The sequence below is a fragment of the Pezoporus wallicus genome, unplaced genomic scaffold (assembly GCF_028554395.1).
Source record: "Pezoporus wallicus isolate ANWC-B61680 ecotype Strahan unplaced genomic scaffold, APGP_CSIRO_Pwel_v1 contig_8006, whole genome shotgun sequence".
Classification (NCBI taxonomy): Eukaryota; Metazoa; Chordata; class Aves; order Psittaciformes; family Psittacidae; genus Pezoporus; species Pezoporus wallicus.
This window is the reverse complement of record NW_026635487.1, coordinates 325,875-348,439: the sequence shown is the minus strand read 5'-3', so window position 1 is coordinate 348,439 and position 22,565 is coordinate 325,875. Positions and strand designations below refer to the sequence as shown.

Here is a 22,565-nt window from a genome sequence, read left to right as displayed (position 1 = left end):
GGTTCGCTCAGGGAAGATGGAAGATAGCGAGGACAGGACACAGCCATGCAACTGGGGAAAAAATAGCAACTATGAGGATTATAAATAGGCTGGACTGAAAACACAAGTCTGAGACAAGTTGGTGTCCTCTGTTGTCCCCGTCTCTGGCATTGCCCACACGTGCCTCATGGCAGCTCCCAAGGGAATGCACAGACCCTTCTGCCTGTGCTCTCCAGGCCCATAGGGCAAAGCTCCACGGCCTTCCTCATCCTCACTAACGGGCTACCAGCAGGGCAGAGCCAGGACCACAGGCAACATGGGACATCATGGAGCACACCCCTGGCTTCCCGAGGTTCAGCAGAAGGGTGTCTGCAGCCGCTGCTCTCAAAGCTCCTTCTCCAAAGCCATGTAGCTGGGAGGAAAGAGACGGCAGGAAGGGGACCTGCCTGGCTCAGGGTCTCACCTCCAGCATAGATATATTCTAGCTTCTTTCTTGGGGTGCTGCAGGATGGCCCTCACCTCGCTGGGAAGAGCCAGACAAATTCCACCCCAGCCTCAGCAGTGAACTACAATCAGCCCTGACAGATCAGTTTGGAACGAGAGCTCAGCTCAGCCTCAGTGCACGCACGGCCTTCAGGGTATAACCAGAGCCCTGGGCTGGTGTCCAAGCCTGAGCCAGACACCTCATGATGAGGGGACGGGGTTGGTCCACACCAGCAAGACAAGGAGAAGGTGGGTGCCTGTGCATCTCCATCTGAACACAGGATCCCCCTTGCAGCCAAGCTGAGAGGTAATGAGCTTCACACCAAAATGCTGTTGAAAACAAAACTAAAACCTCCAAACAAGCACACCGCAATCAAATAAAACACAATCGCAAACCATCATTCAAAGTAGTGAGGATCCTGCCAGAATCACCATCCTGCCCCAACCTGTTCAAACCCAGACTCGCTGGGTGCTGGCAGCCTGGGAAGAGCAGACTCACTCCACCAAGAGCAACAAATTCAGAAGGAGGAATTGGAATGGCAAAGCTTGGCGAGGTGGAGATGAGAGACAACTGCTTGAAGCACGCAGGCGAGTGGTTGTGCTTGCTTTCAAAAGAACCAGCAGGTGGTTTATGAAAAGGGCCCTATTCTTTACCGTAATTTGAGCCATATTTCATTGTTTGATGGAAAAATCCTAATATTCATGACCTCCTTTAAGTGGAAGAAGTGCGTTCATCTGAATATCAGCCCACAGACAAATGGGAAAATGAAAAATAAAGAGAGCAAGATAATGGAAGGGAGGTGGAAAGGGGGGGAGGAAAGGAAAGGAAAACCGAGGCAGAATCAAAGGCAGAATGGGAAGTCCAGGAGAGTGACAAAGAATGGCGGGTCTGTGGGAATAAGGAAAGGAAGGAGGATATAAAGGAAAGCTATTTAGCAAGGAAAGTTAAATAGTGCAGCATAGAAAAAGGCTGAGAAAAGCAGGAGTGAATGACTGAAAACACAGCGAGAGCCAGCAAAGGAGCTTCCTCGCAAAGTTTCCAAGTGCATGGCTCTACTTTGCAAAACTGTGATTCTTGTCCTACCCAGCTTCTGTTACAAATACCCATATGCAATCAAGAGGAAAAATCAGACCCTCTCTCCCCAGCCTCTGTTCCCTCACCCTCTTCCAATGCGGTCCTCCTCTGCTAACATCTGCTGCCTGCCTTCGGGACATGCAGATGGTAATTACTTCAGCAGCAGCTTCCTCTCCTTCCCCTGTTTGCAGAGGGCCACTTGGAAGAGAGCTTCAAGCCATGGAAAGATACCACACACACACCTCCACACCACGTGGCTGGCCGGGAGAAGGGGATGTGGGAGCCAGGGCCGTGCCCAGGGAACTTGATAGCACAGGGGGTGGAAGGTGGGTGAAGAGATGAAGACATTTGTCTACAAAACACGGCAACAAAACAACCCCCTGGCCTGAAGAAGGGAGAAGTTGGCTTGACAAGTGGAACTGCTTGTGTTGCTCCAGATAGGGGAAGGGGTGCTGGAGGAGAGGGGTGCACAGGCAGAGAGGAGGAGGAGGAGCAGGAGGAGGAGGAGGGCTGCTCTGGGCAAGCCGGCTCGGGGAGTGGATTCATCCAGGCAAGGTGCTGGCAAACACCATGCGGAGAGGTGGAGCTGCTTTAATGAGAAGATGCTTCTATGACTCAGGCCTCAAAGGGATTGGGACTTTATTATTTTATTTTTCCATAATAAATTATGCCCTGGGATGCCAGGTCCCGCCGGGTTTTTCTGGAAATACCAGACAAAAGCTGGTGTTGCTACCTGGCTTTTGACAGTTTCCCATGTATGGAAGCTGAAAGTTCCTGCTTCTTCCTCCCAGCAACTCTCAGGAGAGGGGCTCACACCATGGTACCACTACACAAAGCACCCCTTGCCCAGGTCCTGGAGAACCCCTCTAGAGGGTCCACAGCATCCCACCCTGGACCTATGGGTGCTGCAGCTGGATATGGAGGGTGCCATGGGTCAGGAGCTCCCGGGAAGTGGGAGCTGGCTGGGCTCTCCCACACCCAGCTCCACACCCCGGCTGGAGGGAGGAGCGCTCCTGCCCGACCCCGCACCCATCATGGACAGCAGCCAGGCCTCATTCCCTTATCTCCATCACTGAAGCGCCCAGCCCTGGCTCTGGGCTGCACAGGGGAGTATGATTATGCCCACTTTATAGATTAGGAGTTATTCATCCCACACCAAATCCTCAGACTCTGCCACATCTCAAAGACCTGTTCTGGAGCCCTCTTTGTTAGATTTAGGCTGAACCTGGCCCTAGTTCAGCTCAGAAACTCATATTACAAAAATCCCCTATACAACTGCCTACCTGCCTGTGGACCAACCCTGCCACCCAGGCCATCATTCCTGGCAGGAGGAACAGCGGGGGACACACGGGGACACCTAACACAGGGGCATGGACCATACTGAACTTCTCTTGCTGCTAACAAAGATCCACTCATCACCACAATGACGCAAGCACGCAGAACCCGAGCGCAGGGGAAGGCGATGTCTTGAGAGAGCAGCTTGGAGAACACCAAGTTCAGGCCAACACCAACACAGGGCACGTGAGTGTCCGGGAGGTGGGCGACTGTCTGGGGCAGACGTGCACGTGCGGGACAGGGCGACGGGGACGTAGGTGTTGGGTGTGGGGAACACCTCCAGAAACGCTCCGCCGGAGCTCCGTGTTTTTACTGATTTCACAAGAGGCTCAGCTAAAATGTCACCTTCTCCAAAGGAAAACATGTGCACGAAGGTGAATCATCACTTCACACCCCAAAACCAGGAATGGGTGGCAAAATTCCCTAGTGAGGCACCCAAATCCTCAAGGGATTGCACTGAAGTGCACCCGGTGACTTGAGTCTTCCCATCCTTTTTTCCTTGTATCTCCTCCTCTCCACCCCTCGCTCGCTCTTGCCAACCTACTTGGGTTGTTCAGCTTTTATTCTGAGCATGAAACTGCCTTAGGACTGGAAGCTTTAAGCAGTCTCCCAGCCTCCAGAAATTTTCTGGTTGTGTTTCTCCATGGCAAAGCAAACAACTGCTTCGGTACCTGGCCACCACACCTAACTCCCGAACGCCATGAGAACTTGGAATTCTTTGGGAAACTTAAACAAGAACATATTTCACGTGAATGAAGTGCATGGTTTTGGTTTACTGTAACTGTTTGTTCTCAAAAAGGCTTGACAAACTGCTCTGTTTTCTGGAATCATCACATGAAGAAAGATGGGAGGTCTCCTGAGAATGGGGAGAAGAATGATGCCAGGTTAACACACTGGGAAGGGAAGGTAACAGCTGGACTCAGCCCCATGGATGGGCAACAAGGGGGTCCTCAGGCTGGGGGAGGGAAGAGCATCATCATCCCTCTCCAAAACACACTCTGCTCTGCAGACAAAGCCTGGGCCTATGTGGAATGAAGCCCAGCCCTGTACCCATGGTGAGTATTACTCTGTGTAACCAGCAATCTCCTGCCAGGGAGCAAAGCAAAAGCTGCCCAAAAAAGAGGGGGATGCCCCAGGGTACAGATCCCAGCGACCAGCCCTGCTCCATGTCCCATCTGTCAGCCCCAAGAGGGTCCCCATCCAGAGCAGCTCAGTGGAACCCCCTCAATAATCACTTGTGGCCAGAGCCTGGGCTTTGCCCACCCAGGTACTATTCTTTCCCCCTGCAATGTCCACCCTCCTGCAAGACCATCACGACTCCTCTGACAGCTCAGCACTGTGCACCCTCTACATCCTCAACCAGGCTGCAGACACCCAGCTGGTGCTCCAGCCTGTGCAATCACTGCTCAAGCAGGAATGGGGATAAGGAGCCAGCAAGTTTTCCTTTGCCAGTGGTGTCTGCCTCTGTCTTCCCTGCAAGCCCTGGGAGAGGAAACAGGGAGCAACAAGGTCCTGGTCCAAGGGGCTCTCAATCCTCAAAATGGATTTTACCTGTCTCTGAAAGCTGCCTCCATCTCTCACCCCCCATTGCTTTCTCCCTAGGGAAATCAGTCTAAAAGGGGCTAATGGAACAATGTCCCTCTCACTCCCCCCTCTCATTTTCTTTCCTTTTTTTTTTTTTTTATTAGCATTTGTGGAATTTATTCCCAAACTCTCCTAATCTTTCGTACACAACCATTTGATTTGCATAACCCAGCCCCCTCTCATAAAAACTGGCTGCTAGTTTAATTAAAAAATGTAAATTTGCTGTCATCTCGGGGCCTGGTGAATTAGGACGACATCGGCATTTTTTATTGCTGAAGACGTCCAAATTGATCCAGTCCGCGTTGAACCGGAGGGGAGGAGACAGGGCCGCGTGGGACTCTTGGCTGGAGGTTCTGCCCCTCCCCTGCTCCCAGCCAAGCCTCCTCTGCCCCCTCTTTGCTCTGCGAAGTGCAGCTGAGGACGTTGGTTCTCCCAAAGCCCAGCGTGGCCCCTGCGCTGTCAGCACTTGTGGGAGCTGAGCCCTGGGTGGCACCTGAGCTCTCCAAACCCTGGGAACGGCCGCATCCTTCCAAACCCTGCGAGGGAGGGAAGGAAGGAGCGCAGGTGGAGGTGGGAGATGCGGCACCGGCACTGCTTGTCTGCACCTCCCACAGCACTTTTCATTACTTTCCAGACACTTTCAACCAACTTTTCAGAGGGAAACCTAAATTGAAGGCTACACAGCAGCCTGGGGGGATGATCTGATGTCCAAGTGACCACAAAGGCTCTGGCTGTGAGGGCAGCCAAGAGCGCTGGCAGCTCTGGTGAGACATGGGACAGAGGAGGCTGTGGAGGAAAAGCCCGTATATAAATTCCAAGCTCAGACAGTCCTTTCCGATAGCAGCAAGGAGGACTCCAGGTGGAAGCATAAATAGTCCAGGAAAACAGAAAGAGAAACCGATGACACGGAAGCTACATATTAAATATTTGATCCCTTCCAGCTGAGGTATCTGTCCTAAACCAGCCTCTACTCCTCTCAGGCACTTGTGTTGCACAGTGGAAGGGTGCAGCACCTGCAGACCCCACTCTTCAGGAGCCAGACCGGGTTTAGAAAGAATAAGAGAAGATGTAGGCAGGGAAACAGAAGTTTCTTATCTCAGGAATCAGTTTTCTGGTCTTTCTTGTGAGTTATCTCTCTACAGTGCCAAAGCAGCAGAAACACTCCTACGGACTCCAACCAGCTTTGAAGCATGCTCTTCAAGCAGTATGTGGGCCCTGCTTAACACCATGATGAGAAGGTTAATCCCTGCCCTGGTAAAACCTTCTCCCAAGGAAGAGTCTTCACTACGTAGGTTTAAGCACTTGAATGCTTTCCACCCAACATATCTCATAGGACTGTTAGAAAGTGACCTGAACACCCAAATGAACCATCTATGAACCTTCTGCAGACCATGAGCTCAGCACAGGAACAGTACCAACACTGACTGAGCCAATGTCTCTCCAGAAAGCTGTACTGTCAGAAGAAAAGAGAGTTGGCACCAGCCCAGAGAAGGTGTTCCTATCCATGGGATGTTCCAAACAACAACAGTGATTTGACAAAACAGACACCAAATGACCCTATGAGTGGAAAACGAGGCGTTTCTCCACTCATTGACCATAGGTTTCTTGGTCCCCATTCCGAAAGCAGTTCCTGTAATCTCATACCAAGGATAATTAGGTTGGGGAACAGTTTCCCAAAGGAAGTGACAGGTGCCCAGTCACTCAAGATATTTACAACCAGACTTGCAGAGAGTCACATGCAGGGAACATCTTGCCACGATCCTGTGCAGATGGACTCAGTCCATGAATTCTTTCCAACCCTTTACCACTACAAACAGATTCTGGCCCTAGAAGGTCCACGCAAGGACTGACTGAGCTGAGAAAGCCCTCGGCAAGAGCAGCCTCAGACCCCACATACCAAGTCCCTCTGGGAAAGAAACCCCTCTGGAGCTGCTGGTGCCAGCTGGCAGCTCAGCAAGCAGCCCTCGGGCACTGCCTCCAGGGAGGCTCAGCCCGAGGGCCTGGAGAGGATTCAAGAGCCAGCGACTGAGGGAGATAAGCTGGCCCAAGGAGATAAGGGTTCGAGGTGGTGATTATGGGGCAGGTCTTTGCCTCCAGATCATGACAAGACGGGTTCACCCACACACAGACCGTAATGCTGACTTAAACAGATCTCCCAGATCCTCATTTCCATGGCTTACTGCGGCCCCAGGTTCCCATACAGGAGCACTGAAACATGCAGAAAGCCTGAGCACCCATGACACTTCCAAGAAGGAAGGGGAAGGTGCTGGTTTTGCAGGCCCTTTCCAAGGAGTGCGATGGGTGGGCAGGGCTCAGGCCAGCAGGGGCAGAGGCAGCTGCCTGCAAATCTCATCACTGCTGCTGGAGATGGAGATCGGGGGTAAATCACTGTTTATTACTCATTAAAGCATTTGCCCTCCTGCAGTTTCACCACATCCTTAACTCCTGGGCTGCCCACGCAGCCTCCCAGCTCCTTGATCCAGAAGGGAGGCAGCCACATGCCCATGGCTGGATCCCGAGAGCTGCTCAGTTCCTGGGATCAGTGATAGAAATAAATAAATAAAGGGAATAAACGGCAACAAAATGGTCCTCTCAATCACAGCATCAGAGTACATAGTTCAGGCCCAGTCAATCATCAACCAGTTTATTACCACCTTAGTCCTTATTAAAAACACCAACACACACACACACACACACACGTACACATTGGCTCCGGCAGTAATTAGCTGGACCATGGCAGCTCGCCAGCGCAGGCCTGTCGGGCCTATCACTGCCATTTAGGTTTTAAATGGGAGAGAATGGTTCACACCATTTTGGAGGAGCAGGTATGGTTGTATTAGCAGGTACAGGCCCAAAGTGGTGGGAAGGGTCCCAAAGAGTACGGGAACACAGCCCAAGGGATTCCAACCAAACTCCAAATTCACTCTGTCAAATGTAACCTGGCCAAGGGCTTGAAAACCCACCAGCACATCACACCCCAGCCCGATGGAGCCCTGTCCACCACCACCACCACCACCACACCCAGGTTAGCCCAACCCTTTCTCCCCATCCCGATACCCCAGCAAAACCCAGCGGATGCACCACAAAAAGCTACCACCTAACACACACCCAGCCCCAGAAGCGGGGCCTGTAATCTAAAACCAAAACATTGCCCCAGCCTGGCCGCCGTTCCTCCTCCCTGCGAGATGTGAAGGGGTGGGGGGAGCTCTCCTATACCTCACATGGAAGGACAAAAACAAACCCATCCCAGATATGCCCAGGTTGGAGCAAAAAAGCACACAATACTCATTAAATGTAATAAGCAGCCTCTTCATCTGACACTGCCTTGTCCCAAATAAATTAAATTCCTTTTCATTTAGACAGCGCAGGAACCTGACAAGCAACCTTTACCAGAGAGACGCCAGGGCTCGGAAGGGGATAGAAATGAAAGAGAAAACAACCCACACAACTCACAACAAATATAAACGCAGAATCATTTCAAAACCCTCATAAACTTCCCCTCCGCATCCTCTCCCGCCTCGCCCCGGCAGGACCCGGCGGAGCGGAGCCCCCGGCTCACCTCGGCTCCGCGGGGCCGGGGCCGCGGCAGCGGAGCGGAGGAAGCCAACTTCCGTCTAACAAGTGAAAGAAAAGCGAAAGAGGCTGCGGGCCCCGGCACCACCTGGGGCCGCCCCGCGCCCGGCCGGCCCCGGCCCCGCACCCGCCTCGGCGCCGGGAAAAGTTTCGGTGCGGCGGCTCCGGGCACCGGCTCCCGGTGAAGCTGCCCGCAGCGCCCGGCCCCGCGGCGGCGGCGGAGGGAACAGACGCGATGGGACGGGAGGCGCGGCGGGGCATGGAGCGCTCCGCTCCGCACCAGGGGCACCGGCACGGAGCGGGGGCTCCGGCGAGCGGAGGGGGTTGTGGGGCAGGAAAAGGACAATTGTGCTGTACTTACCATAGTCGGAGAGACGAAAGCCGAATTCACTTAAATAATCAACTTTCATAATACTTAATTAATACCTAATTGCAGCTGATTGCTCCCGAATAACAAGTTGTTTAAAGCACTGATGTCATTGCCGTGCCGGTCCTCCCCGAGTCACTTTGGCAGCGGGGCCGGGGGCGGGCGCCGGCCGCCGCGGGGGGCGGGCACTGGCGGCGGGACACGCCTCCAGCCGGGGCCGGGGCAGGTGCGGGGCCGGGGCCGGGGTCACCTGCGGCGGGCACGGCCCGGGCGGGGCGGAGATGGAACGCGGGGAAGCCCCGCACCGGGGCCGCGCAGCCCCGCTCCCATCGCCGCGCAACGGGCGGGCGCTGCGGGACACACGAGCCCCGGGAGCGAGCGGGGACGGAGCCAACGCGGGGGTGCGGGGGGGGGTCCGGTAGGACCCGCAGCCCTCGGGCTTAGACAGGGACCGTGCGGGCTGCCCCGGGCACAGCCGTCACACGATGGGATGCCCATCGCCGCTGGTGTCGGGGCGGCAGCGCTGGGGCCCGGCCCCGAGGTGGCCGGTGGGTGTCACAATGCCGGCGTTAGAGCATCTTGCCCAATGCCCCGCAGGAAGGCGGCCCACGGGAGGGGTGGTTTGGGTTTTGTTTTTTTTTTTTCTTTTGCAGCGAATTTCCTCATTTTTTGTTGCTTTATTTTTCTAAGTAGCAAAGAATGCGAGGGAGGTTCTAAGAGGCGTGTTGGGTAAACACAGATATAAGCCTCTTTCTTTAAAACAAACGAGCAGATTATTTACCTGATTAAATAGGTATTTTGAGCAGGTTGTAGGCTGTTTTTGTGAATACACCACGCTTGGCTCCGTGGATTTTGGCAGAGCCAGGGCTCCTCACTGGGGCTGGGGAACAGTCCATGAACTCACCAGCCCTTAAATCCTTTTTATAAGCAGAACTTAATGTGCTTTTCAAAGGAGGCCAGCATCATTACCCCACTACACGGATGGGGAAACTGAGGCAGTAGCGAGGGAAGTGACTCGCCAGAAGTGGCCGGACAGGTTAGTCACAGGGCTGGAAGGAGCCCAGGTCTGTTTGGCTCCACACACCAGGACACGCTGCACCCAGAGAGTGTCCTGAGCCCAGAGACCCCACACTGCAACTGCAACGCATCACCTCAGCAAGGTTGTAAACCCACAGAAGCAGCACACCAGGCCAGAGGGCAGGGAGAAGGGAGAGGAAAGGGGATCATTTGGGAAAACCATGAGTATTCTGGCCAAAATCTACACAGTCTGGTGACATGGAACCACATGGGGACCTCTGAGCCTGGAAGCAGGGTGGGGACAGCAGAGTCCCAGCCAAGTCATGCTCCCCAGCATGGAGCTCACCATCCCACCTGAGCACTCAGGCTTTAAGAGATGGACAAAATGTTATCAGCATCTCCCCCTGGTTTCTAACCATGCAGTGGCTCCCACCAGCACTATCACCCCATCCTGCCTGGCTGCGGTTTGTTCGGTGCCAGCACAGATGCCAGCCCAGGCAACATCACCCACAGTCCTCACCAGTGCCTGCACTGGTCCTTACACCCAAGTCAGGTTCTGCAGCACATGCCAGGTAATATCCCACCCTGGAAGCAGTGGGCAGCACCAGAAATGTTTGTGCTGGTTCGTCTCTGCCTTTGCAATAGCTCAGTTTGGACCCAACACTTCCTTCCAGGTGTGAGGTTGCTGACAGGTCCCACTAGTTCACCACATCTCACGTCACCCGGATTTCTCCTTTTTCACTTCTATGAACTTAGTATTTAAGCAGTGGGAGTTGTGCTCACTGTATTCCTGACTCCTTATGAGGAGCACACACACTGTAACATGGATGTGTCACTGCACATACACAGCCCCTCTAAACATACCTGTTCTTCTACATGCAGGGAGCTGAGCACGTTCACACATCACTATACAAATGCTCCCCACCCCTCCCATCCCAGCACGCACACGCAACATGCATATGCACCCCGGCAAAGAAAATGATACTGTGTGCTCGCTCGCATTCAAATCCACACATACCCATCCGCCATGACACACATGAACCCACACACACAACCCAAACACACCCGGAGGATCCCCTCCGCAGACTTCCCACTGTCCCTCCCACTCCTCCCTGCAGGAACGACTTGCCAAGGTGTTTTTTCAGGTGAAGCCCACGCCCTGCAGCTGACGCAAGGCCTGATTTCCTATCTCAGCCATCTCCAGTCACAGGATCGGGTTTTATTTCCCCATACTCCCTCCTTTGCCTCTTACCCAAGAAAAGTTTGTTCTTTCCTCTCTTGGAGGCTGTGGAGCTCGCTGCTCCTTTCGGATCCTTGTACCCACCGTTAGGGCAGCATCGCCCCTTCTTCCCCCATCCCTCCAGGGATCCTCTCTGAGGAAAAGCCGCTCTGACCAACCATACCACGGCATCAAGTGTCTCCTGCACCCCTGAGGCACACTGGAGGGCAAGTGGCACCCCTCACCCTGCTCCAAACATGTTATGTGCCATGGCAAGAGCCACCCCATCCTTTCCAACCACAGCTGCCCTTCTGTGGCAGGTGAAGAGATCCCTCCTTGTCCCTTCCCACCCTCCCAGGGGCATGAGGAGCTCTTGGTAATTAATGTTTGCCAGGTGCTCAGAGATCCTCAGATGAAAAGTGCAATGGGAGGGGGAAGGATGATTAATTTATTATTATTATTACAGTTTAATGCTTTCCCCGCAGACAGTGTGCCAGGGCTGAGCAGGGGGTGACTCATGCTGATATGTGGGACATCCCCTTTCTGTGTCTCTTCTACCTTTGTTTTTTAGGCTCAGCCCATGTTCTTGGCAGTTTCTCCCTCCTTCGCTGGAGCTGACCCCGGGGGCCTGGGGCCGTGCTCTGGATTCATGTGGGCTCCCAGATTGCTGGTTGGAGATCTGGCAGTGCCGTGCTCCTGCTCCCGCTCCTCCTCCTGCTCCCGCTCCCGCTCCTGCTCGGGGAGTCTATTAGGCAAATGCTCTTGCCCTATTTCTGTAATTTTGTTTGATTTCTGTTTCGTCAAGGGAGGCGCCCGCAGGCCTCGGGGCCTGGGCGGCAGGAGCAGACAATCCCTGCTTTCTTCCCCTTTCCTTCTCTTTCCCTCCTTCCTTCTCAGTTCAGTTTCAATCACATTATTGGCACATGGCACCCAGAAAGCGTTGCCAAAGCGCTGTGCCGAGGCTCCGTGTGCCGGGTGGGGCTCTGCCAGGATCACTTCTCCCATTTACTGCTCCTTGGCCTTACCCAAAGAGGTTGACACCAGCTCCCCACCATGTGGCTGCTGCTTTTCCAGGCACTGAGGTAGAAGCCAAACGCTGCTCATCTCTTGACCACTGCCCAAAGGGAATGACTGTACCAGGAGCGGGCCACACGCACTGACCGTACACTGCATGTCCTCGTGTTCCACAGGGGCCCAGAAGACTTAGGGGGAAGGAGTGGCAAGGGTTTGAATGCACTAACAATTAGTTACAATTTACTACAGCGATTAAAACTGCAGCCTGGGGATTTCAGGGCAAGGAGGCAAGGGCATCGTCCTGCCCAGGCACTGCATCCAAGTGGGAAGGTGCCTGGCACTGAAGAGCAGGAGCTTTGCTTGCAAAAGCACCAAGTGCCACCCTGAGCCAGCCCAGAGCTTCCCCACGGAGCCCCTGAGCCCCAGTTTGGCACACCAGGCACTGGGATGGCTTCTGGAGGCACCGGGAAACCACTGCCCAAAGGCAGGTCCCAGGCTGGGCAAGACCCATCCCTGAGAGCACAGGGCCAGCACAAAACAGAGGTGATTCTGTCTAGAGGAGCTGCAAGCCAGCTTGTGTTCCTGCACAGACACGCTTGGAAGCAAAGAAAACCTGAGCACATGCCATATGCACACACACACATGTTCATGTTCACACCTATGTGTACACACACGGGAGGTCCTGCGTGGGGCTGCTGCAGCACACTATAGGATGCTGCCTGGACTGGATTGTCACCAGAGACTGTCCTGCTCTGCACATATGTGGAAGGCCTGATGCTATGGAGATGGCAAGTGGTTCTGGGTAGAGAGGAGCTGCTACCCTACCTACTGCCCACGGTAATGACTTGCTCCCCCAGCAACCATGTCCTGAACTGGTCTGGGACACCAGCATATGGGGAAAGGCTTTGAACGTGCAGCCCAGCAAGCAGCAGACAGGGGATGAGCAGAGACAGGCTGGATTTTACAGGAATCTGAGGCTGTGGAGCAGGGATGGTCACCATAAATACACTCTGGATTTGACCTGGCTTGGGCAGGAGCAAGAGGCAGAAAGGAGGGAAGGCAGAGGGAGCCTGGCACATTATTGCTCTGCTCTACCTGCCCCATGACAGGCAGAGGCTGTGTTAGCCCTGCTTCCATGAGATGGGTACAGAGGGATGTTCGGGACTGTCCCTGATGGATCAGGCAGGATGGACACGCAGTCATGAGAAGTGACAGCAGGGAAGTGAGATGTCGGAGGAGGTAAGAAATGGGCAGCAAGAGCAGAGAGAGGAGACCCTGGACTGCATTTAGTGGGAACCGACTGTGCCCCCTCCTCAGGGATGTTACAGTAGAGCACTAGGAAGGGACAGCAAAGTGTCCCCTCCTGCCTGATGCAGAGGGACTAGTGCACGCAGAGAGCTGCCGATGATGCAGCACGCGCAGCACAGCATCGAGGCAGCGTGAGCACCGCCGGTGCTGACACAGGGATCTGTGAGCGCGCACGCAAGTGACACGGCCCGCACCGGCGGGGACACGTGTGTCCCTGCACGGGGGTACGTGTGCACCGGAGTGGCACACGGACACCACGGTGAAAAGGCAGCAAAGCTCCCAGAGGAAGGCCTGGCAGCGGGCCGGGGGGTGCGGGAGCAGCGGCGGGTGGTAAGTGTGAGGCAGACGCAGCGATTGCATTACTGCAGGAGCCCGGGCTGGCAGTGCCGAGCTCTCGTCCCTGTAATCCTGTTAGCCAGCAATCTCCATTCCGAAAGAGCTTCATTTCTTTGTGAATATTTGTAAACTAGATATCTAATGGAAAATTATAGGAAAATTATAGTGAAATTCATGACGAAGAAATCCGATTAGCCCTAATTCAATTATGCCATCTTAGCCCACACAGCACATTTCCCATTTTTTTCCCATAAATACCAATGCCAGGGGTCCGGGTAATCAAATAAAATTGAAAATCATCTTCCCATTAAATTCAATTAGCTGCAATTTCTAAAGCCTATCAGAGATTTTAATTACTAAATTATAAAATTCTCCAATGCTAAATTGAAACTAAAAAAATTGCACATCCTTGTATTTCAGAAGAAAAAAAACCTAGCAGAAACCTTGAAAAATACCCTTCTCCTCCCATCAGCGCCCATGTGAGCTTGCGTCTGGGCAGGCTTCACCAGAGAAGTGATTATGGAGGGACATGAACCAGGCCGAGGGAAGAAGGTGGCTACCTCTGAGGGAAAGAGCTCGGACACCAACTGAGATTAAAACCTAAAATCCAGCTTTAATTACAACTCACTTGGGTTGAAAGAGGAAAGGGGAGAGGCCAGCAATCTCAGCCGCATCTCTGCTCCCTTCTCCCACCCCAGCTCCTCAGCTCTAGCTGGTTCTCGCACCTCTGCGCTGCTCTGCCCGTGATCCAAGCCACCACCATGCTCCCACAGCCAGTGGAAGAGCCGAGACTCTCGAGGAGCTGAAACGAGTTCTGCCTGCAAATGGGCTCGGCGAGGCAGTCCCTCGAGTCTCCGTGTGCCAAACCCAGGGCAGGAGAGCTGGTGATGCCCAGAGGGAAGCAGGAGGGCAGATGCTAGCTTTGTGCTTCTGATAAAGCTTCTTGAATAATAGCCATGCAAGCCCGGTCCTGACACTGAATTAAGGGAAGCTGGAGCCCTCAGCAAACTGATTTAGCTTGAAGCACTACTTCAGCAAACATGTGGGATGTTCCAGAGGAGGGGGACGTAATCACCCTTCCCTGATAGCACAGGGAACTCTCCGAGTTCACAGAGGCACCAAGCAGGCAAGCCCATCCCTAAACTGCTCTTTATTCGACAACCAAACCAAGCAGGCAAATGGGGAGCCAACAAAGCCTGTGCCTACAGATGCTCTCTTCCAGCCCTGCTTCTCGGGGGACCAACATAGCACAGCAACGTGTCGAGGGGCAATTAACTGTGTGAACAAGCAGTGGGAGGAGAAGTGAGGCTCAGCTCTCTGGTTACAATACCTGACCCTCCACAGGGCAGCGAGTGAGGCTTTTCCGACACCACCTTTATGCCAGAGAGCACTTTTCCCTGGTACCCTGAAGGCTTTATTCATGCGCTAACGCAAACGGAGCCGGTTTCTAACCCATTTCAAGGCTCTAACTCCATGCTTGGGCTGCCCCCAACCAGGCCGATACTCGGTTTAATTTACTGGGCGCCCGAAAGTTGCCAGCAGGGAGTTGCCCGCAAACAGAACAACAACAAAAAAGTTAATGATCTGGGCTTTTTCTTTAATAAATAGGCAAACTGGCTGAGCCGGATTGTTGGCTGGGATTCGTCTCCCCTTTATCACCCTGGAGCTTCTGTGACACATTCTCCAAATCATCAGCATTTTGCAATTTGAGGTCGTTACCAAATACTCGTTTTTTGCCAAGGAAGGGAGAAAAATAAATTAATAATGCAGAAGCCCAAGCGGGGAGAGGCTGTGGATTGGATGGCGCTGCCACCTCTGCTGGGATTGCTCAGGCTCCTGGCAGCTGCCCAGCGCGCACCTCGGTCGCCGGCTCACCCTGGAATGTGGTGCTGGCACCCAAGTGCTGCTTGATTTTACTACGAATTAATCAAAGTCTCTTCTGCGAACGTCTAACGCTAAATCACCCCTGGCTGGGCTTCAAATGCAGTTCCCCTGTTCTGGGGATTCGGCGCAAGGAGATTACCAGCTCCAGGTGAAAAGCTGAAGGGGGTTTCCTCTCTGCACATCTCCTGGTACCCCAAGGCATCAGCCTCTCCCAGCTGGAAGGAGAATAGATTTCCTGCAACTCTTCTCCTGCTCACAGCAGGTAACCAAACAGACATTCAAGATATGCTGGCATAAATCTGTCTGTGCTGCCTGACTGGAGTGTACTTACACCAGAGAGCAATTTGACTTGACTGCGAGCCGATGCAGACAGAACAGGGCTGTATTTGTGGGGTGTGTGTGCCTGCACCCCTGTGTTTGTAAGGCTGTGGCTGCATCCACACAGATGAGGACATGCAGAGATGTGATTCTGTGCGGGCATGGCTATCTGCATGTCTGCACATGTATGTGCACAGCCACGTGGCACTGTGGGGACATGGGTCCATGGCCAGGGGTACAGACTTCCTCTTGCCAAGTCAGTGTGTGCATCCCTCATGTGTACCTGCAGCACAGAGCATCCTCTTCATTCCAGCCAGCCCGCAGGAGGTGGTGTTCTGTGGATGGCAACAGCATGTCTCTGCATCGCTCCAGACACGAAGCACTGCCCTGAGCCATCAGCGAGCTGAATTCCCCTCTCCACACTCTGCCTGTCTCAGAGCCCTCTCGTATTTTCAGTGCTCACTAGACCGTGAATTCACCTTCATACCAGTTACAGGGTTATTTAGCTTCTCCTGACGCCCATAACCACCAAACTTTCCCTGGCAGCTCAGCTTGCTCCCAGCAGACACACAGCACTCCTGTCCCACCTACCCACCGTGCCCCCTCCCACTGGGAGCACAGGGACAGATCCCCAGGCAGGACACAGTGCCCAGGGACACTGCTCACCCACCAGTGAGTCTCTTATCCTCACCCACATCTACGCTGTGAGAAAGAGCAACAGAGGAGAAGAGTTAAAATACGGATGGAGAGAGTGAAACAGAGGAAGGCAGAGAAGAGGAAAAGGGTGATTAAGCAAAACTGGTACAAACAGAGGAGGAAAATCACACAAGACAACAGGAACAGGAGCAGGGAGGGAGGCAGGAAGAGGGCAGGGACATACTGTGGGGTTTTGCCCCTGCATACCCCATAAAGAACATACTCCAGTATCTGACACTAACGTATTCTACAGCTGTCCCTGAAATCTTAGGGATCAACCAGACAGCCCCTGTGCAGCAGCTGGACCAGGTCTGGGACACTCTCAGGGACTGATGGGGATGATCTGCTTGGATGGGAAACACAGGGATCCTCACTGGGTGCTCAAAGGCTTTGGGAGTGCAGAAACCCCAAAGGAGAGGGTGGAACCTTCAAGCAGAGCCATGCGCAAGGCAGGTCAGCAGCCTGGCCCTCCCACTGATCCGGTGTCACGAGGAAACCCTCTGCTCTCCTGCACTGGCCCAGAGCCACCTCTGCCACTCACCCTCCCACTGGCTCTCAGCCACCTCTGCAGACCTGTAAGGCACCTTCCTGCCAGCCTTCCCCTCCACCGCCACAGCACCCCTCTCTTGGCATCACATCTTTGGCCCAAGGCCTTACTGCTCACCCCTGGCCACGTGGGCTTGCTCCTTGGTCTCCTGAGCTTTCCCGTTCTGACTGAACATCTCCCAGCTGAAGCGAGTGCTGCAGCGACATTTCACTCTGAAACAAGGCTGTGCTGACAGCGAGCCGTGTCCCCAGGAGCTCCTTCCTTCCTCGCCCCCCGGGTGTGCGTGGTCAGATGCAGCACAAGCCACTGCACAACTTGTGGTGCATCTTCCCATCCTCACTGCTTCCCTGGGTCTGACCCAAGCTGTGCCTGCAGGAATCCACCCTGCCCACTGTGGCTGTCCCCATCTCCTGTCCCCTTCAGCCCCTTGGAGCAACCTGGCTGCCCATCCCAGGGGACAAAATCCCCCATCATTTGGCTCAGGGATTTCATGTCTCCGCTGTAACAGAGTGCAAAGTGGACACTCTGTTATCTTACCCCAGCTGTGGTCCTGGGATAAAACTTGAATGCGACTCCTCCACTGAATGTGCAAAGATGCATCCCCCAAGCACAGGGTGTGCACAGGCACAGGTCTGCACACATTAAATGGAACAGCATGGACTTGGGAAGGGAGTTAGGGGGAACAGAGCTGCTCTTGCCCCTGAGGCAGTGTAGCTGTCCTTACCCAACACCAGACTGTGATACAGAAGGAGCGGCAAGAGCCCGAAGGGACAAGAACAGGAAGGACTGAAGCAGTATCTCTGGCACAAGCCCATCACAGCCACTTTCCCCTGTCCTCAACCCTCCCTGGGACAGTTCCTACTACGGAGTTCCTGCTGGATTCACACGGCCACCCTGCAAAGGCAGATGTGGGGAAACACAGCAGAGATCCCCCCCTTGCCTCACCTGCCCCGGAACCCCCCCCCCCACCCGCGGCCTCCTGCCTTCCCCATATCACCATTAAAACCCAGCTCTGTGCAAACAATAGATCAATGGAGCCCCCGCCTCTTCGGAAGGAAAACAAACACCCGGATCACCGCAAATTAGAGAATGTTTCGCTTCACTTCATCCAAACAGGCTGACAATTTTTTTGGGTTGTTGCCACGGTGACAGAATAACACAGCGTTCAGCCTGTTGCAGAACAATCAATTAAGTTAATGCCTCCGAGTGCCTGTTTACTCTTCCATTTAGGAGGTGCTGCTCTCATCACTCTCTTTCTCTCTTGCTTGTTTCCAATTGCTCATCCTTTGCTTCCTGCTCTTATTTCTCCTCTATTTAACTTAAAATAAAGCCCCTCCCTTCAACTACCTCCCGGCTTGTAAAGGAGTCACCCACTTTTCAGTATGATCACCTGGAAGAGTTTTTGCTTCTCTCCATCTCCCATCATTTCTCCTTCTAAAACAGCGAGAATGGGGATTTACCTTTACCTTTGACAATGCAGCTCGGTGTGCCCAGGAGCTTCCAAGGTTTCTAAACCTCAGCTCTAAACATCCCCAGGGCAGAGTGGGCCACCTTTGAGAGAGGCAGGAGTAACTGCTTTTAACAACATGATGTTACTCTTGAGCTGAAGACCTACAGAAACCCTTCTACTATTGCTATTTGTTACAGTGAGCCACAACTGTAAATGAAGACCCATCTTATGATGTTATAAAAGGACTTCACAAGGACCTAGGTCTCATCCAATGGTCCATGTTGAATGAAACTTCTAAATACATACTTAAAAGACTCTGGCTTAGCAAAACTCAACCTGGTGCTCAAAACATTTTGCTGATCTGAATCCCACATCAGGATACTTTAAAGTGGGGCCCATTGCCAGAAGATCATGGCAGATCCATCACTGCGGTCCTTTAAGGAATGCCAAAGCACCTCCGGGCTCTGGCCCTGGGCACCAGCAGGATGCCAGGCCTGTAATGGACCTGCATGCTCCTGCCACTGACTCTGTGGGTTTATTTCCTGCCCCACAGTCAGTGTGAGCAGTGGCACCTGGCTGTGTGGTTTCACTGCCTGTCTGCAGCCACTTTCCCTTCCTTGCCCAGAGAGCAGAGGTAACAGCCCTGGGTCTCCCCATGGCCCTCCTGCAGACTCCAGCATCTTATGGGGTGCTGAAATCACAGCTTTGCCTTCCTTGGAGGGAAATAAGGTACCAGGAATGAAAGGATTTAGCCAAGGCCAAGTTTGAGATATATATATATATATATACATATAATTCAGGGCTTCTTTCTCCTGATGTCTCTGAATCCTGGTGCTGTCCTCCTCATGAGCACAATATTCCTACGCTTTTATCTTTGAAACCCCAGGAAAAGTGTCCACCTCCCTCACATCCTCTTACACTGAAATTAAACGAAAAAGCAAAGGCAAGCCTGGTCTGAAAACATGTGGGTTCCGTGATACTGTCTTCTCATCCTGCCACTAGCAACAAGTGCATAAATGTAAAGTGTACGTTAATTTAGTATTGAGCAGCTGGAACAAAACTGTAGATAGAACAGGCAGGGAAGAGGGGGGCTCAGACACAAGGAGAAATCACAGGAATTGGGTCAAATACAACATCCCCCCCCCCCCCCCCCCCCAGCTTCCCAAGCTGGATCCCTCTCCCAAGCTAACAGTGGCACCTGCTCACTGGGTGACAGCCGTGCTTGGGCAGCCCCCACCAATGCTCCTGCTCCCCCTCCCCGAGAAGAAGTTGTCAGCAGAACCTGTTGGAGCAGGGGCTCGTTGACTGCTGCCTGTCCATTACAGCCCGGATTATAAGCATATTGCACAGTGCTCTCTGCACGGTGCTGGGGAAATCCAATACGCTGAAAGGTTAATGCAATCAATTAGGGTGACAAGGAAGTGGAGTAAAGCCTTCTGAGTAGATGAAAGGGAGAGAGAGATGGAGACAGAGGAAAGCAAAGAGAAGCGGGGGGGAAGGAGCAAAGAAAGATGAGTGGGAGGAGGAGGAAGATGGTATATGGAGCTTGTGCTGCAGACTGCAGGGCACTGGTGTGGCCAAGGGCACTGTTCTGCCCAGTATGGATGGGTGGTGGGATCCACAGGGCCATGGATCCAGGGGTCCCCAAGGCAGCAGGTGGAACAGGAGTTCTCCTTCTTGGCTTCTCCTGTCCTCTCCTGCAGAGTGCAGAGCCCTGCTCAACCCACAGCACCAGCCTGCTCCCCAGGACTGTTCACTGGCGGGACTGCCAGAACTCTCCTGTGCCCTGGCTGCCCGGCTTCCAGAAGGGATGGAAGCAACTGCCCGAGTTTATAGAGTTGCTGTGCAGTGGATATCAGCACACCATAGGAAAGCATAAGGGGAGGAGAAAGAGGGAACAGGAAGGGCAGAGAACCTTCTCTGGCTGTTCATACACTCCGTGCTAGGAGAAAGGCAAAGATGAAGATGTGGCTCTGTGTAAACCTCCCACTGCTCATCACCAGCCACTTGCCTAACCCTGTACCTTGGTGTCACAAGGAATTTTGGCCTGGCTGTGTGGGAACTCAGACCTGTCAGCATTAGAGCACCTTAACAGAGGAGAAACCTCTTCTCTCTTATTCTTCCCACCTCCTTCCACAGGGCTGTCCTGTGAGGCCAGAGGACAAATCCCTACCAAACCCCACCTGCAGCAGGTTCACCTCTGCCTGCAGAGACAGCTTGATGCAGTAACACTCAGCTGCCAGCCCAGCACAGAGATCCCAGTGTCCCAGTGTGCATCCTGCTGCTCCACCCTGCAGGGCACAGGCCTTCCCCAGAGGCATCCAGCCCAGGGGAGAGCTATTCCTTCCCCACGGCTCCCTGACCCCCAGCAGTGCAGTACTTCATTAACCTGTGCTGACAGGTCAGAGCCAGCACAGCCCCTTCCTACAGCTCCTGCTCATACTCAGCCCGGCCTAGGAGAACGTGACACCAGCTCATTAGGACAAATTATTACTCTATAACCCCTGCTGCAATGTCCCTTAATATGCCTATTTAGCAAGAGACAAGTCCTGGTGGGCTCCTCGGCATTAAAACAACCTCACAAATCACCAGAGGCACAAGCGCTGTGATCTCTGCTCCTGGGGGCTGAGGAGAGGGTGGCTGTGCCCCAGCTGGGTGCTGGAGGGGCACAGTCCTGTCCTGTTCTGCTCCAAAGGGGTTGCTGGAGGTGTTTTGTGGCTCAGTGTTACTGCAACACACCCAGGTTTCAGTACAATGTCATGTTCCCCAGCTAAGATCCACTGCAAATGTATTCTAGGATGCCCATTCAAACTGCTGGCTGCCTTCACTCTGTCTTACCTCTGCCTAACTCTGCCCTCCAGCACTACCATCAGTGTCATGTTCCATGTGAGGCTTGTAAGATTCCTGTTTCCCTGTGATGGATCTGAAGTCAGTGGCTGGCTTCACAGATTATCCACAACAGCAACCCTACTTACACGTTAACCAGCAAAGCCCGAGAGCAAGTTTGGAAGCTGAGGCTGTTGGCAGGCACCGGGTGCTGCCTCCCCATGTAAGGCTGTGTTACGTTTTGGGGAGTAAAGCCCACTGCACATGAAAGCAGTCAGCTTGCACCTTGCAGGGAGAACAGGACTGCAGGCTTCTGGGGCTAATCCAGAGATTACAGAACCTCTGCAGTTTGGGGCACAGTGAATGAGATATCACAGGGGAAGACAGAAACATGGGCAAATGTCAGAGGAAGGCTGCTACTGAACAGGAACAGGGAGCACGAGGAAACCAACCTTCAGCCTGACCTTTAGGAGAGGGTAAAGGGGGAAAGGAACAGTGATTTGTGTAACAGTGCCAAAGAGGGGAGAAAAGGGGCAGGAGAGAGTTAGGATGAAAAGTAACAGAAGAAAGAGAAGAAAGTGAGGAGTGAGTGATGCTGTGTCCAGAGGAGAGCACAACGCGAGCAAATGGATGGCGAAATGAGGGAGCTGAGAGAAAGAGGGAGGGAAAGGAGGAGAAAAGAGCAAGAATAGCCACGCAGCGAGGAGCACGCGGGCGAGGCAGAGCGCTGTAACCAGGGTTGTGAAGCATGAAAAGGGAAGAATCTGCCTGTTCCTTTCAGCGCTCGGAGCATGGCGCTCGGTGGTGACCTACACTGTGCCCGGCTGTGATCACGTTTTCAGGGCCACTGCCTGCCGATCCCAAACAATGATGGGGAGCCTTTGAAGTCACAGAAAGAAGCCGCAATGGGAACTGGGCACTTTCTCTCTCTTTTTTTTTTTTTTTTTTACCATTCTCTTTTTTTTTTTTTCCCCTCCCTATTTTTTTTCCAGGCCGGGGGAAGGAGGGAGGAAAAGGAAGGCCTGGAGTGGTGGGGGGAAGGTTGGAGGAGAGGTTGCAAAGACAAAACAGAGAGTTGCTCTCGGCGGGGTGCCCCGAAATGAGAGAGACAAAAAGAAAACAAACAGTTTATGAGTAGGGCACATGCTGCCTGTGTCTGCGTGCCCCGCGCTGCCGGCCCCCCATGCTCCCAGGGAGGCTTCTGTTCCCCAGCAATGATGGATGGACGCGCAGGGCCATTCAGGCCTGCCATGTTCAGCAGTGGTATTTACATAACACTGGCCTTCCACCGGTCACCTCTGACACTGGCTTGGGGCCCCCTCCCACCCCAGCCAGCCCGGGCCCCTCTGGTATCGCTTGGACTCAGCCCATGGGCTCCCCAGCGCTGGGGCTCGGGGTCCCAAGTGCTGCACAGATGCTCTGAGCGCTGACACAGAGCAGTGAGTGCTCCTGGCACCTCTGAGGCAATGCCCCACAGGGCAGAGGGCTCCTCAACCTCCTCTCTGCCATGACCACTCCTGCTCTGGCCTGCTTGCAGCCTTGCTTTGGTGCCAG

The 22,565-nt window shown here is 53.7% G+C and overlaps 1 protein-coding gene across 9 annotated transcripts in view; it reads right to left on the bottom strand.

The window, feature by feature from the left end:
- Positions 1-22,565, bottom strand: part of CASZ1 (castor zinc finger 1) — a 280,840-nt gene that overhangs the window by 80,123 nt on the left and 178,152 nt on the right. For 2 of the 9 annotated variants that reach the window (XM_057431519.1, XM_057431589.1), the window contains exon 1: positions 8,391-8,530. The exons of 6 other annotated variants lie outside the window; for them this stretch is intronic. In XM_057431519.1, the coding sequence (XP_057287502.1) occupies positions 8,391-8,439 (49 nt within the window). In that variant the 5' untranslated portion in view covers positions 8,440-8,530. Of the gene's footprint in view, positions 1-8,390; positions 8,531-22,565 lie in introns of those variants that run through there. One more of the 9 variants, XM_057431561.1, reaches the window with a different exon arrangement.